Source organism: Cloeon dipterum, chromosome 3, assembly GCF_949628265.1.
Source record: "Cloeon dipterum chromosome 3, ieCloDipt1.1, whole genome shotgun sequence".
Taxonomy (NCBI): domain Eukaryota; kingdom Metazoa; phylum Arthropoda; class Insecta; order Ephemeroptera; family Baetidae; genus Cloeon; species Cloeon dipterum.
This window is the reverse complement of record NC_088788.1, coordinates 492,214-508,698: the sequence shown is the minus strand read 5'-3', so window position 1 is coordinate 508,698 and position 16,485 is coordinate 492,214. Positions and strand designations below refer to the sequence as shown.

The 16,485-nt window shown below is 42.7% G+C and overlaps 1 protein-coding gene across 12 annotated transcripts; it reads right to left on the bottom strand.

Moving 5' to 3' along the window:
* Window positions 1–1,139: 1,139 nt before the first annotated feature.
* Window positions 1,140–16,257, bottom strand: nompA (no mechanoreceptor potential A). 12 transcript variants are annotated; one of them, XM_065484232.1, is made up of 20 exons: window positions 16,033–16,257; window positions 11,965–12,050; window positions 11,555–11,846; window positions 10,871–11,003; window positions 10,662–10,813; window positions 10,476–10,608; window positions 10,205–10,431; window positions 9,564–9,890; window positions 9,388–9,459; window positions 8,075–8,673; window positions 7,731–7,855; window positions 7,513–7,670; window positions 6,401–6,579; window positions 6,111–6,326; window positions 5,889–6,028; window positions 4,488–4,727; window positions 4,280–4,430; window positions 3,239–3,570; window positions 2,631–2,789; window positions 1,140–2,088 (listed from the first exon to the last, which is right to left on the bottom strand). In XM_065484232.1, exons 1-20 carry the CDS (start codon window positions 16,106–16,108, stop codon window positions 1,917–1,919), a joined length of 3,969 nt encoding a protein of 1,322 aa, XP_065340304.1. In that variant the 5' UTR covers window positions 16,109–16,257; the 3' UTR covers window positions 1,140–1,916. The 12 variants fall into 12 exon arrangements, with proteins under 12 accessions (XP_065340304.1, XP_065340305.1, XP_065340307.1 ...); XM_065484233.1 differs by having other exon boundaries at window positions 4,488–4,724; XM_065484235.1 differs by having other exon boundaries at window positions 9,564–9,860.
* Between the last annotated feature and the right edge of the window lie 228 nt (window positions 16,258–16,485).

The following is a 16,485-nucleotide window of genomic DNA, read 5'->3' as shown; positions in this document are numbered from 1 at the left end:
GCTGCCTACACCAGCCTCCAACGCGCCTGCTGACGACATTTTCAAGGGCACAAAATTATTTGCAAACAAGCGGGCGTTGTTATAATTGATTGGAGAAACAAACACTTAATTCGAGACGAAGGCTACGTCGCTTCTGCGCCTCGCAAATTGGAAATTGGATTGATAAAATTCAAATTGACATTTTAATTAAATTATTTCATTCAGATAACAGTTCTTCCAGGAGAAATTTATTTAAAATCGCATATTATGCCATTTCAAATAAATTTTTCTGATTTTTTGGTTAAATTTGTAGAAAAGAACCGCTGGAGTTGACAAAATCATGAATATCTCGAGTTCTAATGGAGCTAGATCCGTAAATTTTGTCTTAAAATATGCCTTATTAGATGGCCGCCAACTTTCATATTCACCAAAATTTATTTTGAGTTTTTCCCAATTTGAATTTTTGGAATAACCAAAATACGCATATTACATTTTTTCTCTAGATATAGGAAAAATGCTGTTCCAAGTGTTTGTGATATTCCTAGAAATTTTCAGGACTTTTTCGAGAAGAAAAAGGTCAAATTTTGATAAATCCGCATTTTCTGTGTCCGGTAAAATGTAAAAATTGCAAAATCGGATCATTTTGACGCAGGGAGCCTGCTAGGAGTCATTCCTGGGGTTAGGAAATACCATTTAAACAGGTTAAAATTCTAAGCCTGGCGTCAGGGTAGCTCTAGCATACAAAAATATGTACATGAGACATTCGAAAAATATTTTTAAAAGATGACAATAATATTTTTCAAACATAATTCTAATCTGAACTAATAAAAATCGAGTCCAGGAGAGATTAGAGTGATCAATATATCATTAAATCTCATGGGTAGCCACTTTAACGATGCCTGACGAGCTCTGTATTGATTCGACCAGCAAGGTTTTCTCTCCGTTGAATCGGTCAAGTCGAGAGCTTTCAAAATTTGTGCAATTTTGGTCCCATCAAGGTGTTTCCGAACACTTAATTTGAAAGCTCTCGACTCAGAATTTATTATCTCACAATTAGATAGAGTTAAAATACTTTAAAACGATTTGACGGCTAGACGAAATTTGATAAAACGTGTTTTTCAAGCTTTTTCCTCGACCTTCTGGAAGAAAACGAGTTGAAATCAATCAAGTCGCTATATTTATTTGTAAAATATACAACATTCATTACAAATTATCAAAAGATGCAGCTAGCACGAAAATGACACAGGGAAAATGTCCGTCGATTATACAATAAATTACATTTAGGATATGATTATGTTGTGTTGCTAACCTAAATCTCCCTCCACCGCTTGTTATAAAATGCGATAATTATGTTTAAATTTATAATTTTGTACTTAACCCAAACCTCTATGGAAACGAACTAAAAATCATCATTTTCAATTAATATTAAATCATACGGCGCGCACTAGCAAAAAGCGCTTTCCTCTGCCTAAATTCAGGGGAAAGCAAAAACGAATGATGAAGTGAAAATGATTTAAAAAATCCGCCACAAAAAAAGAATGTGCGTGCTGTTGAGCTAGATAAGGAGCGGCCTGGAACTGGTCTGAAGAAGGACAAAATTAGAGTGCCACGCGCGCGCGCGCGGGCGGGCACTTGCGTTGCACCAGCAATTTCGGAGTGGCCCTCGTTATCTATCTACCTGGCATGCGCACGTCTCAAAATTCAGTGAGTGAAAAAAAAATATATAATCCCGAGGTTGATTTTTTCCTCTTCTTTTGTAACCCACCACCGTTGTTTTTGCACTCGCAAAAGTCATCTCTTTCTTTCTTTCTTTCTTTTAATTCTTTTTAGGGACTAAAATCACTGCGCGTCAGTTTCGGCTCTAGCTCTCGTCACTGCTGTGTCGCAAAATAATTTTGAAGTCCAATTCGCGCGGGCTGGCTTCCGCGAAAAGCAAGTCACGAGCGCTGCAGCTGCACGACGGCCGCCTGCGACGCCGCGATGCTGCGCAGACTGCGTGAACGCTCGAACAGCGACGGGTCCGTGTAAATCGGCTCGCTCGGGTCGTCGAAAGTCGGTCGGCTCCCGTTCACGGTCACCACCGGTGCGGTCGAACTGCAATCGTCATCCCTGCAAGTGCAATCGTATTTTTTTTTAATTAAATAGAAGAAAAACAAAAATAGTTATTATTAAAAAAATCGTTTTAATTTTTTCAAGGGGGTTGATGCAGCTTAGGGGTGGAAATTACGCACCCCTGAACCCTTTAGCTGATCAGGGGAGGTGGAGATGAGTCCAACGGTGGGCATTTTTTGCAATTCTGATAATTAGAACACGAGATTTAGAGTTTTAAAAGTTGTCAAAAACACGAAATCACGAATTTTTCGTATTTTGTTAACTCCGAATCTCGTGTTCTAATTATCAGAATTGCAAAAAATACCCACCGTTGGACTCATCTCCACCTCCCCTGATCAGCTAAAGGGTTCAGGGGTGCATAATTTCCACCCCTAAGCTGCATCAACCCCCTTGAAAAAATTAAAACGAAGATTATTTTTTTTTAAAAATCTTCATTTTACTTTGGTTCCATTTTTTTAATTAAATAGAAAATTATAAAATAAGACAGTCTGAATCCTTAGGATTTAAAGTATTTTGCGGTATCCTGAACCGTGAATTACCTGGAAGCGCTGCGAGCAAAGTTGGGAATCATGAAGCTGAAGTTGCTCCCGCTGACCGTGCGAGACGTGACAGACTCGTGGTTTCTGGGACACGTGGTGAAGTTGTTAGATGACGTCCTGTCCGCCGCCACATTTTTCATTTCTACGTTCCAGTAGCGCCTGAAAAACCAGAGAAACTCTCAAAAGTGGCCAACAAGACCAAGACGATTTAAAATATTAATTTTTCGACTCGGCGAATAAATAGGGGTTGGGGATGAGTACCCCAAAAACCCTTCAGCTCACTAGGGGAAGTCAAGCCAAGTCGAATGGTGGGTAGTTTTTGCATTTCGGACCCTTAGAACCCGAGATTTGGCGTTTCAAACATTTGCAAAAATTTTGAAGAAATTGTTTTTTAAGAAATTTCAAATTAAATTAAATTAAAATGAAGCCGAGCACCACCTTGAAATTTTTAAACAAGTTCTTAAGTACCCTGAGACCACATTTTAGGGGCATTACGAATTTTTAAAATGTTCAAAATCCCAAAAAAAACCCGGAAAATTCCGAAAATGACCCTTAATGACCTTTTACCTTGACCGATGACCTAAAATTTAGTGTTAATTCGATCGCACCTGTAAGCAAGTGCCGCGATGCCGGCGGTGGCCAGCAGGGCGATGAGGATGATGATGACGGCGCTGATGAGTCCGTAGTACTCGCCAGTGGTGAGGCAAACAGCGTCCGTGAGCAGCCCGACGGAGGCCTGCGCGGCGACGCCGCTCTCCGCCGCCGTCATGTCCTGCCGGTTCTCCAGCACCTTGATCATCTCGCGCACGTGCTCCTCTTCGCCTTGCTCGGTGCCGTTGTTGTTCTCGGCAACCAGGTCTTTCTCGACGGTGCCGTTCACGTCTCGACGCCGTCTGCCGAACGACGCGTCGCTCCTGCCCGCTTGTCCAGTGCAGTAAGCCTGAAAAATGAATGATTTTTTTATTTTAAATAATTTTTAAAGGTTATTTTTGGAGGGGTGACGAGTTAGGGGTTGTTTAGGGAGGGTGGGTAAAACCATTTTTTAGATTGAAGGATAAATACTGTTTTATTTTAGCTGGAAAAGTTGAATTTTAATTCTTATATGGCTAGGGGTGGATCAGGGATGAAAGGGGTGGGATGTACCACCCTGAAACATTTATGGCTCGTCAGGGAGCATTAAGACGAGTTAAACGGTATACAGTTTTTGCATTTCTGACCAGCAGAGGCCAAGATCTCGAATTTAGAAGATATTTCGATTTTTGACCTGAATCCAGGTTCCAAACTTTAACATGAAATATCTTTAAAACTGAAAATACCACCGTCTCAAAAATTTCAGGGTAGATTAACGTTACAATTTTCTACATTTTTTGTATTTACTCAAAAAATATAAAAAGTTTCCTTCTATTTTAAAATTTGACTTGAAATTAAAAAAAATTATTTAAAAAAAAATGAAAATCCAGGAAAACACTTCAAATTTTGGTCCGACAATTTTACTGGACATTCTTATAGTCAACACCACCAAAATATGTGAAAATCAAGACTGTGATATAACGGGAAATTATTTTAAAATATTCCTGAATCAGGAAAAAAAAGATTTTTTAATTTTCCGCACTTAAAAGACTTTTAAAAATTCGCAAATTCATCCATACCGGCTGGCATCCTCCTCTGCAAGTGCGGACGGTGGCTTCAAACAGCAGGAAGTTTGACTCTGGAATTTTAAACGCGTTGAATCTGGCCTCCAACCCGTCTCCTTCTCTGGACCTGTCCAGTCCCGGGAAGACGAAGTTGTCCACAGGGCATCTACCATTAAACGCATTTTCACAAAATATCCATTTATCAAAAAAAGCTTATCTTTACCCGTATCTATCAATTAGTTGGACGGAGCGTCCGGTGTAGGGGTCGCGCGCGATGACGTTTGTGGCGAAAATGTCCTGCGCGTAGTTGTATCCATCCTGGGCCTCGAGGCGGAAGGTAAGCGGGTCTCCGACGGCGATGGTAGTAGTAGGTCTGCCCTGGTACAGGATTAGCAGACGCACCCGCGAGCTCAGCGAGTTTTCCGCCGGCAAATACTCGATTGGGATCGGACTGCCAGAACTGCTGGATGCCGCAAGTGATTAGGCTCAAAATCAGAAATTGCTTTCCACAACAAGTGCTTCTCTAAAATTATTAGTTGTTTGTGGACCGATTTAGTAGTTTTCAGACTTAAATACTCGTTCTCAAAGTTTGAAAAATGTATTTTGACTAGAAATCAGAATTAAATAAAAAAAATTACAGGATTTAGGGAACAATTATGGAACAAACTTTAAGTTTTAGAATCTTGAAAAATTGCTTTAAAGTTGTCCTGTGATTCAGAGAAGTTTCATTAAATAAAATCCACATCAAAACTTGAAAAATCCCGAATTTTCGATTTTTTTTCGTGTTTCTCTAAAGTTGTCAACTCCAAATCTCGAGTTCTAACTATCAAAATTTCAAAAACCTCACACTGTTAGACTCTTCTTAACCTCCTCTGTGCAGCTAATGGGTTTAGGGGTGCATAAACCCACCCCCTTTCATCCCCATTGCTACAATTTTGATAAAAAGCGACCACCGTTCCTGGTGCCGCTCAGCACTGTTGCATTTTGAAAGCTGTATAGCACCTTAGGGGTAGAGAGGAAACACCCCTAAACTTTTTAGCTACTCAGAGGAGATTAAGATGAGTCCAACGGTGGGTAGTTTTTGAAATTCTGATTGATAGAACCCGAGATTTGGAGTTGCAAATGTTGTCAAAAACACGAAATCACGAATTTTTCCACTTTTTTAAATTTGTTAACTCCAAATTTCGGGTTCTAACCATCAGAATTGCAAAAAATAAGCACCATTAGATTTTTATTGACCCACCCTGAATAGCTAAATAGTTCAAGGGGTTATAACCCTCCACCCTTTCAACCCCTTGGAAATTTTAGTTTAGTAAAAATGTACTCAAAAGCATTTTTCATGGTTTTAAAAATACTTTAACGATTGGGGTTGGAATTTAAGCACCCCTAAAACCCGTCAGCTGAGCAGGGGAGGTTGAGACGAGTCCAATGATGGGTAATTTATGCAATTCTGATGGTTAGGAATTTTAAATATTTGCGCAACACGTAATGACGAGATTTTTTGACATTGTGTTTATGGGAAAAACGGCAACCTGAGAATTAATCAATCTTAATTTTCAGAGAATTATTATTAGAAGGATTGGCATTAAAAAAATGTGGAATAATGTGAGAAATGAAGAATTACCCCGCTCCGATGTATCCGGAGGTGACGACCGCTTCACCTGGGCCGCGGAAGACGCAGGTCAGGTTGTAGCGCTTGTCCCTTGCCGTCTGGACGTAGTCGCTGAACTGCACGACCACGATGTTGGTCATCATGTCGCCGAGCTGAAAACACGGTTGCACAGAAATAAGCACTTGGTTTGGAAATTAAATTTGCGTCTGGCGAGCCGCATGCGTGCTCAATTACCGGATGCTGCCCTCCAGGGTGGTTTTGCGGGCCCCCCGGTGCACCCCCGTACCCCCCGTATCCACCGCCGTACTGTCCTGGGCCCTGAGGGCCGTACTGGCCCGGACCGTAGGGTCCGGCTGGGCCGTAGGGCCCGACGGGGCCGTAAGGGGCCCCTGGCGGGCGGAAGTGCTGGCCGCCGTGGTGCGAGTCGTATCTCAATCCCCTTGAATCGAACTGACATGCAAGTTAGCCGCCGCATTCGCATGCAATGTAACCAACCCCATGCGAGGGTTGCAACCCGAACTCACCCGCTGCGTGCCGCAGTCAGGGTAGCCCTGAGCGCCGCTGATGCGCAGCACGTTGGTCGTGCCGCCGTTGCCGCGGAAGAAGCACCGGTCGTAGAAGCCGTACGTGTAGATTCGACCCACGAACGGCTCCGTCGTCCTCAGCGTGAACTCCATCCCGTCCTCGCTGCACTCCTGCTTCACTAAGGTCCAAAATAGGAACAAATTGGCAATTTATCACTCAAAAATTAATTTAATTCGTTTACTTTGAATGGTCAAATTTTTAATCAGTTATAAAAATAAAATATAAGGCTTGTGAATGCTGTCCTGAATTTTTCTCTTCCTTCGTCTGCTTCAGACCCCGATTTTAAAAAACGAACTCCAAGCTTTTTTCATTTGGGCCCCTCGCTCCCCTATTTTCCCGTGAAAATAAATCGCCAAATCAGCGAATTTGACCGCAAAACCCGAGAAATCGACGCCTTTAAATGCAGAAGGAAGTAAAATACAGTCAAAATCGTACAGATTTTGGGGGCATTGACAGAAGCGGGGGCGGATGGTGGCTAAGAAATCAATAATCAGACGCAGAATTTTACAGCGAGTCTGAAAAACTTTGGTTTTTAACTCTACGACCCATAGGAGTCGAGTTATTAATTTTTAAAAAACGCTATTTTTGACATAATTTTGTTTTCGGGGCCCAGGAAGGGCCCTATGGGCCGGACGGCACCGATTTGAGATTCAATCGACGCCCTTTGTTAAGGAGCATTCACCCGTGTTCGGTTTTCCAAAATCAGACCATTTTTTGAATTACTACGGATTTTTTTCCACCCAATTTTCGAAAAAGTCGAAATTTTACAATAAAATGGTTTTATTTTTGTTTTAATTCCACCGTTTGTCCGATCTTTAACTGCAAACCGACAGGTCTTGAACTGCGCTTTGATCTGGGGTACCTTAACGACCTTTTTCAGGGTACCCCGACCTGAGATCCGATTCCAGGCTGGTTTTTCGTGCTTTTTCACTAATTTAATTTGAATTTGAATAAAAAAATGTGTACATCAGACTAGTTAAGGATTTAGTGTAAGCGTTGAATTTTTAAAAAAGGTCTCCAACCCTGGCAGGACCTGAAATGGGAGTCTTACCGTCGAGACAGTCGCCGCCGGCGCGTCCACCTCCGAAGCGCTCGTAAAAGTCCGAGTCGCCGGTTTGCTCGAAGAACATTGGATTGGTGTGGTCCAGCTCGCGAGAATCTCGGTCGCTCAGTTCGCAGTTGTCACGGTCGGAATAATGAGCAGGCGCTCTAAAACAGTATATTTTATTTAAATTTTCGAAATTTAAAAAAAAATAGGAGATAATTAACCTGTAGTTGAAAGATCTGCACATAAAGTCGTGAACGTCCACGCACGCCCTCTCGCACATGAGCAGCGAAGGAGCCGACGTAAACCGTCTGATGAAGTTCTGTCGCATCCTCATGCGAACACCAACCTAAAAGTGGGAATGATAGGGATTTTTTTTATTTTAAGCAAGATATTACATGAAAAAAACACCAAATCAGGCTGATTTTCCGTAAAAACAGCATTATATTTTATTCTTTTTAAATCTTGGCTATTTTGACTGCACTAAACATCCCACACAACATGCAAAAAAAATCAGGGTGTTCCTCTAAAAAATAAATGCGGACTACAAAAAATATTTTTTTCTCACCTGTCTGAAGGAGTCTCCCTGGTCGTCGCATTTGATTGGCCTGGGCGGTCCAAATGGTGCTGCTGCTCCGCCGCCGCCGTAGAAGGAGTCGCCGGCGGCAGGGTGGCCTCCGATGCCGCCCCCGTATCCGGGGGCTGCAGGAGGGAACGGGGCCGCCGGGGCCCCGCCGTACGCGCCGCCGAGAAGGTTGCTGCCTCCGCTGAACGGGGGCGGCGGTGGGCCTGCTTGGTACGGCGGGATGGCTGGAATGGGTCGGACACCGCCGCCGCCGCCAGGGTAACCACCAGGGTAGCCGCCTCCGACGCCTCCACCGCCGCCTCCGAAGCCGTAGCTTCCGCCCTGTGCGAATCCGCCTCCGCCTCCGCCACTGCCTCCGTAATAGCCGCCCCCGGAGGAACCGGAGTAGCCGCCTCCAGAGGAGCCAGAATATCCGCCCCCGGAGGAACCTGAATAACCGCCTCCGGAGGAATATCCGCCTCCACCTCCTAGGCCACCGCTTCCGCCGTAGATTCCGGCGCTGCCGCCGTACGAACCTCCGGAGGCCGCGCCGCCGTAGCCGCCGCTCGCACTGCCGCCCACCGGGTACACGCCGCCTCCACCTGACGCATTGTTTCGTTAGCAAAATTTTCAAGGTGGGAAATTTCGTGCAAAACATAAAACAAAAACGTCACCAAATCATGCACCAACATAAGAACAAATTTATATTTTTTTCGGGATTTGCATAATTCACACGCGTTTGAGGCGTTTGATGGCACTTTTGTTAAGTAGTAATTTCAATTATTCGTCTTTATTTATAATCTTTCATCAGGTCTTAAGGTAAATAAAATTTAAAATAGATATACAGGCTAATTTTTTAAAAAGAAATCTTACGTTTTAACGCGTTGTCGTGTTTTAAGACTTTATTTTCAAACTGTGTTTTACTCGAAGGAAGAAAAAATCAGCAAATAAATTATAAACAACATGTACTTTGACTTGGATGAAAATAAACAACGATAAGTTTAAAAAATGGAACTTTTAAATTGATTTTGTGGCTCCAAAATCCTTTTATTATTCTTCCTTGAATTGAAAACCGGAGACAGAGGTCTAAAACTGATTTAAAAATTACTTTTCATTCCGGAAGACATCGGAGTTTCCACGTTAGTTGAAAAATCATCTAAATAGATGATTTTTGCATTAATAAAAATAAAAAGACTAAAACTTAATTCTATCCCGAAAAACATACAATGAACCACATGAAAATCTATTTATCTCAAATTAATGCTTCAAACTGGCTGGGTGATTCCAATGGTGTTGTGCGGACGGAAAGGGATTACCTAATATTTGCGAGGCGGCCGGCCGGTGCGTGTCCAGGGTATTGCTGCTGCCCTCAGGTTTGGGGCCGACGTCTAAAAGCACACAGGACGACACGACACGGGGCAATAAGAACAGAGACAAACAAACGCACACGCACACGAAGAGACACGAATTAAGAATGTCAAGCGCTACTCACTCATCAGGTTCTCGTAGTAGTCGTAGTCGGCGTCGTAGATGACCCTGTAGCCGTCCTTCTGGTTGAAGCGGCTGAGCCGGCACGTGCGGAAGCGCTCGCTGTACACGGCCGACCGGCACTGGAAGCTCGTCTGACGCAGACACTCGTCCAGACACTCGGCCAGCGAGCGTCCGGTGATCTCCGAGTGGAACTCGCCCGCCAGACGACTGTTGCGGTACCGCTGGAACGCCGTGTCCGGACGACGGTCCGAAAACAGGTGCGACGTCTCGCCGGGGTGGCGCACCTCGTTGCCTTGCGCTGCCACCATTTCACGGGTCAATAATTTAGCTAGTTTCGTGAAAAATTTGCTCGTTTTTTAAAAAATAAATAAAAATTGGAGTTCAATTTGTAATTTAACCAAAATAAAATAAAAATCAACATATTTTCTGATTCTAAGAATTCTTGCTATTTTTTCAAATTTGAGGGTTTTAAATAATTTTAAATGTGTTTCTACGATTATGAATCGATAGAACAACTCTTTGGCTGCAAGTAGAGATTAAACAATCGGCATTTTACTCATCTAAAAAGGTTAAAAAACCATTTTTTTGATAATTTCCAGCTTTGCCCGTCAGGATTTTTATTTAAGAATTTGTACTACTCACAGCTTTCGAGGCAGACGAGGTCGAAGAACAAGTGCGGGCTGTTCGATTGGTAGTTTTCTCCCTGGCGTCCGATAGAGCGGTGCGCAGACGCAACGCCCGGAGGAGGCGGCAGGTGTCCCGTGGCCGATTTGAGTTGCTCTCGCTGCGAAATTGAGTCCTCGTCGGAAAGAATGCATTCGCCCGATCTTTCGTGGTATTGCACTGAGCGGCAGAAGTACCTAGGACCACTAATCTCTTAAAAAAGAATAATTAAATTTATCTAATTTCATACTTTTCGGCTTTGAGACAGTGAGATTGGCATTCGTCCAGGGTCAGGTTGAAAAACACCTCCATCTCGTGGGGGCCTCCCAACTTGACGTTCTCCTCTCTGATAAACACGATTTGTCCGTCGCAACGTCTTTCACCTTTTACAAAATTACATTAATGAATAGAATAAAATTAATTAAATAAAATTTACGATTGAGGCAAACGTTCTCGAGGTAAACCGTTCCGGGGTTATCTTCAAAGGCCTCAGGTCGCGTTCTGCGCGTGAATTTGCTCATGGAGCATGTTTTTGTTGCGAAATTGAAGGTCGCTGAGCGACAAACCATGCTCATTTCATTCAAGCATCTGCAGAAGATTACAAAAATGTATATTTTGTATTAAAAATTAAAAATGATTGCTCACTTTTCCTCGCAGTCTGCCCTGTTGGCCGCTTGCACCTCCTTCGCTCCCGCTCCAGTCGGCAATTTCAGCATTTTCCTTTCGAACCGCTCGACAACGTAACGCATATTCGGGCAGTCTAGTTCGATTCGGCTTGCTGAGATGAAAAAAAGGGAGTTAATTATTTTCCTGCGAAAAATCGCCATTTTCATCCCTAAAAAACAATTTGACCTAATTTCGATAAAAAAAAACCAGCGCCAATCGGGTTTATATTAGCATAGTTCGACGCAAAATTTAATGGGCATCAATTTAATTTTTATTTTGGCCCCGTCAGACCCATAGGGCCGGAGTTATTAATGTTCAAAGTCCAAAAAACGTGGTATTTGGACATTTTTCACGTTTGAGGGCCTGCTACGTGGGCCCTAGGGGCCCGACGGGGCCGTGCTACCCCGCGTTGAAAAGAAAATCTCATGGGCATTTAGCCATAGGTCGGACGGATTTTTCGCACACTCAGGGTTGGATATATTCAGGTCAAAAGGTAAAAAAACTGAAAATTCTAAAAAATCCAAAAATGCACTTAAAAATCAACTGAGCCTCCTGTAAAACTTTCTTAAGACTTAAAACTCCCTATCACATACCCTGATCTCAGGGTATTTATTTAGACTCAAGAAATCGGCGAGGAATTGTTTTTTCTTTTAAAATACTCACAGGAAATGCAAATCTCATTGAAGTGGTACGAGTTGGGCACGAGTTGCATGTTGCCGATGCCGTCGGGGGCGGCCTGCTCCCTGGTCAGGTAGCAGGTCGACTCGGTGTACTCGGGCGCCATGTTCTGCGGAGGGCCGCCGTTGTACGGGTTCGGCGGACTCACGATCCTGCTGCCCGGCTGGAAATCGAAGCTGCTGCACGTGCGGACCAAATTGTTGACGGCCGTCCGGTCGCGGATGCACAGCTCCTGGCACCGCTGCAGCACGCGCAACGGCGGTGACGTGTCCTTTACCTGTTCACAAAATTCGTTCTAATAACCACACTCCACGAAATTTGAGACTTTTATTTATTTATTTTAGGATTAAAAGAATTTGAATGATTTTTATTTTTTGATTTAAATTTGCACTGACCGTATCGTCGTCGAATCCTTGCAGTTGCTGGTCAAGCAACCGTTCAAACACCAATCGGCCCACTCCACCGTTGCATGTGGTTTGGGCTGCAATCGAGAATTTTGCAATTTTATTAATTGATGCGAAAATAGACGAGTCGGAAGGGGAGCTGGCAAAGCAGTTTCTATTTTTCGCCTAGTTACTTAGTGACCTGAATCGAAGCTATTAAGCGCGCCCTCTCGCCATTGTTGGACAAAACACTGAAACGAGGAAACAGCGATTCCCCACGGTTTCAGTTCGGGGAATCGATGCTGGCACGTCACAAATAATGAAACTGCGATGACAATTTGCTCGGTCCTACATTTTATAAGACCTCTCTAGCCATTTAACAGAAGCCACTTTTAATTATTTATTAAAAAGAAACTGATCCGTTTAATAATAATTAAAAAATAGTGGACTACAGTATCTCGGAATTTAAATTTAGAGGAAAACAATCATTTAGAATATTTTACAATGTTGACAATATTTCTTATTTTTCTAAAATTTAGCAGCAGTTTATCTCTGCAATGTGCAATAATGAAATCAAGACCGAGGAACAATTAATTAAAGAAGGCCTGGAAAATCCCTAGGGATTCAGTTGAAGCTAAAATTGACATAAACTTTTGAGAAAAGTGCTTTTCCAATGGTGAGGAGTGTCTCCTTACTTAAAATAATATTTTATTTCACAACAAAGAGTTTCCCTGAAAGGTTTCAACACGCTGTTGGACAGATCTCGACCAGAGGAATCGAAATCTGCCAAGAAAATGTAGTCAAGCACTGGAAATTTTGGAGAAAATTCGAAATATTTGGATTTTTACTGTAGAAACGTCCACTTTAAACGGGTTTTCCATGATATTTTCGCTTGATTTCGATCCCTCTCGTCGCGATTTATCGAATAGTGTGCGAACTTTATGGAAAAAATCCCTAAATTGTGTAATAAATCGTGATTTTACAGAAAATGCTTTTTCCTATTTTTTTTAAAAAATAGTATTTCAAGTATAATTTAAGGAATTCGCTTTAATGCGATTAAAATAATTTAAATTGATGGATTTTATTGAAACTTGTGAATATTTGGAGCGAATAGTTGCAAAATAATGTGGGCAAGAGTGGCGCAAGAGAGGAGAGAGGCATTCAGGTTGAATGCCGCGAGAGCGATACGCATCGATCGCACGTTTTTTTTATTCGTTGCCACACGCAAGCGGCGGCGAGAGCAAGGAGACAACCAACAAGCGGCGGGCGACCTTTGACCTCCGCGCGCTGGCTGGTCCAGATGCATACTTCCTGCTGGCCGGATGTGGGGGACCGCGCGCGGCCAGATCTGCTTCCGCTGCGCGCCGCTCGCTCGCTCGCGAAGCAAAGCAAAGCGCGTCACGCTCGGCCGGCGCAAACGCAAGGTTATCGCCCGCCCCCGCAGCCCCCCCCCTCCACCCCCGCCAGAATTACCAACAAGCACAAAGAAGCAGTGACGCTAATTAACAATTTTAATTTGCTAATTATTCGAAATTGGCGATTTTAGCATTTTAATTATCTTTTCCTTTAATTTTCCTTTGAAATAATATCTGAAAATTAGGAATTAGGAGAATAAATTATAAAATAACGATTTATTTTGCAATTTAGGGAATTTTATTGTTAGATTTAGCTAAATTTCACTTGTAATTAACCCTCTTTAGTCCACAATGCGAAATATTCTGAATTTTCAGCTTGTTAAATGAAGATGGCAATTTTATTCTTTCCAAAATATTTTTAATTTTTATTTATGTTTAATTTTTCCACTTGTCCAGCCGTCTAGAATCATAACAGGTGCTGTTCCTTTCTCATTCATTCCTAAATTAAACCGAAGTGATTAATTTGTCACGGCACCTTGCGTCCGCGAAGCGTGACCAGACGCGACGGGGGTGCTGAACTGTGCTTTATGTTCACACGTCGTGTCATGCGGCCGCCCGAGGAGGCACTTCATAAAAGGGGAAAATCATGTTGCGTGCAGAAATCGAGGAGGGTGGCTACGAAAATTTGTAATTTGAATAGCCACCTGCTTAAAGAATTTAAATAATCATACATAGCTATAAAAAATTCATTTAAACAAATTAAAAAGCCTTTTTGGAAATTTGGCCGCCAATCCCGGCCAGTCGATGCTGGGCAGTATCAAATTAAGGGAAAGTGAGTCGCGAACAGCCTCCAGCAAATAGGAGAATTAATAAAAAAAAATAAAACAAGACGAGTGACACTTCAAAAATTTTGGCTTTTGGGGCCCAGCTAGGGCTCTATGGGTCAGAGGGGGTTGATTTAGGCACCGTTCGACGTGCCTCAGTGAGGCGGATCCTACCGTGTCCCGTTTTGAAAAATTGGGACGTTTTTCGAATTGCTACGAATTTTTGAATGTGTGAATTTTGGAAAAGTCGTTATTTTTGTTAAAATTCGACGGGTCGATGGATTTTAACTCACGAGGTCTCAATCAATTCGTCTCGGCAATACCTTCAACCTGACCTACCCTGACGACCTTTCTCTGGGTAACCCACCCTGATATCGGTCACCTGGCTACGCTTGTGAATTTAAATAATCATACACAACTATAAAAAATAATTTAAACAAATTATAAAATCTTTATAGTTTTTGATTATTTATCAAAATTTCTGTTTCTTTTCTTGTTTTTCAATTTTTACATATACAAATATTATTTTAATTTACAATTTAATGATTTTGAAAAAATCCTCTTGCCGTAACTAAATTTATCTTTCGCAAAAAAGTGATTCTCTTTGATTAAACGTTTCCCTTACAATCGCTCATATTTATCTCGTGAAATTCACTGCTTGCGGCAGAGCTTGACGCCTTGAGCTTATGCTTTCGCGTCTCAAGAAACGCTTCAAGAACGCACAGGTTGCATAATTTCCAAAGTTGCAGGCGTTCAACTCTCGTTCGCTCGCTCTATTCGCAGTTTTATGTCGTCGGTTTTGTGTCCAACCTTGTCTGCCACGACCATTTTCCTGCTCGAGCGTTCGTCACCCTGGCTCAGGGCCTCACTCGGACCTTGGAAATGCGCTGGCGAGCGAGCGAGTTCGTTGAACTGACGCTTTCCCGGCCCGGCCGCCGAGCCAACGCACGGACGAAGGGGGACAATGATCGAAAAGTGACAAGCCGATACTTAAAGTGAACCGTTTTGAGTCAATTTCAATCGTTTCCAATTATTATTGATTTTTTTAAATTGAACTGGGCACGGAATAATCGCAAATGGGACGCGCAGATTTAATTTTCTTTGTTTTTAAGCAGTTTATAGAAATCTTAAGGCCGGTTTCAACGAAATTCGATCATTTTTAAGATTCTCTAGGAAGCAAAGTTTAATGTTTAATTCATTTTGAAGAAGATTTCTTCGGAAAGACGGTTTTTAATACCATCTTAATTTAAAATTAATATTATTTTCACCCATTGACATTTTCTTAGCATTTAAATAAATATTTTGCGGCTCAATTTTAATAATTTAAAATTATCATGATGATATATTGAAAGAAAACTGAATTTTCATTCCATTTCAGCTTCAAATTTTGTTTCCATATTGCAATAGATATTTTCCTTCCAGCTGCACCGAAGCGAAAAGCAATAAAACCTATGACGTCGATCGAATTTCGATGTTTTGAGTTGGCGCGAGGCCGATTTATCAGGCGAGCGAGATCTGAAACGTGCGCCATGTTTGCAGCATTTGGACGAAAAATGATGGCGGCGTTTTGGTTTGCAGAGAGTCGGAAAAATAATGGACACGTCAGCCTGCTTTTATGCCTCTCCGCAACATCCGCTCTCAATTTCGCTGCAAAGCGCGCCTTTACTGCTCCCCAAACAGAACTTAACGCGCAATATTCGGCAATTATTACATAATGTTAAAAACTAATTATTTATTTGGTTTAAAATTAAATTAAAATTCAATGTAAGATTATCATACGCACGGCTATTTAAAATAAAATAGGAGGGAAATCATCAAAATTATGACTTTTTAGAACAATAACACATTTTAAATGAAAAAATTTCCGTTTTAAATGGAGAAAAAGATGAAATGTATCTCACCACTAGAGAGCATCTTGAGCACAGTGACGACCGCGAGCGCTTCCATGATATTTGGCAAATAATGTTTCCTTGGCATTGTCGCTGTGTTGTGGGCGCGCGTGTCCGGCCCTTAAGTGAGCATGCTTCGGTTCGGACGGAACGCGAGGCAGCACCGGACGCACTCTCGGGGTTGTTGACGCAAAAGCGGAGCGGAGCGGTGGGCGACTCGGACCTGCGGCGCACCTGACGACCAACACTCGATTGACGCCTCCGCGACTCCGGCTCCGGCGGCTCCAGCGGCTCCGCAGCCGCACCGGAAGCTGCACAAAGCCGCCCCCCTCCCCCTCCACACCGCCGATTTCGCCGTTTCGCGCCGACGGAATTCTGCATTTTGCAAATCACCTTGCTGCATTTTGAAACAGTTAGACGAATATGTAAAATGTGCATTCCGCGCTTTGTCAACGAATTTTTCGC

Bases quoted from the DNA above. Each gene is read 5' to 3' on its own strand.
- nompA (XM_065484232.1), bottom strand. From the start codon at position 16,108: ATGCCAAGGAAACATTATTTGCCAAATATCATGGAAGCGCTCGCGGTC. The intron at 7,671-7,730 runs GTTAATTATCTC...ATACTGTTTTAG, and splicing joins TGCAGATCTTTCAACTACAG to AGCGCCTGCTCATTATTCCG. The intron at 6,580-7,512 runs GTAAGACTCCCA...TTTGGACCTTAG, and splicing joins CGGCGGCGACTGTCTCGACG to TGAAGCAGGAGTGCAGCGAG.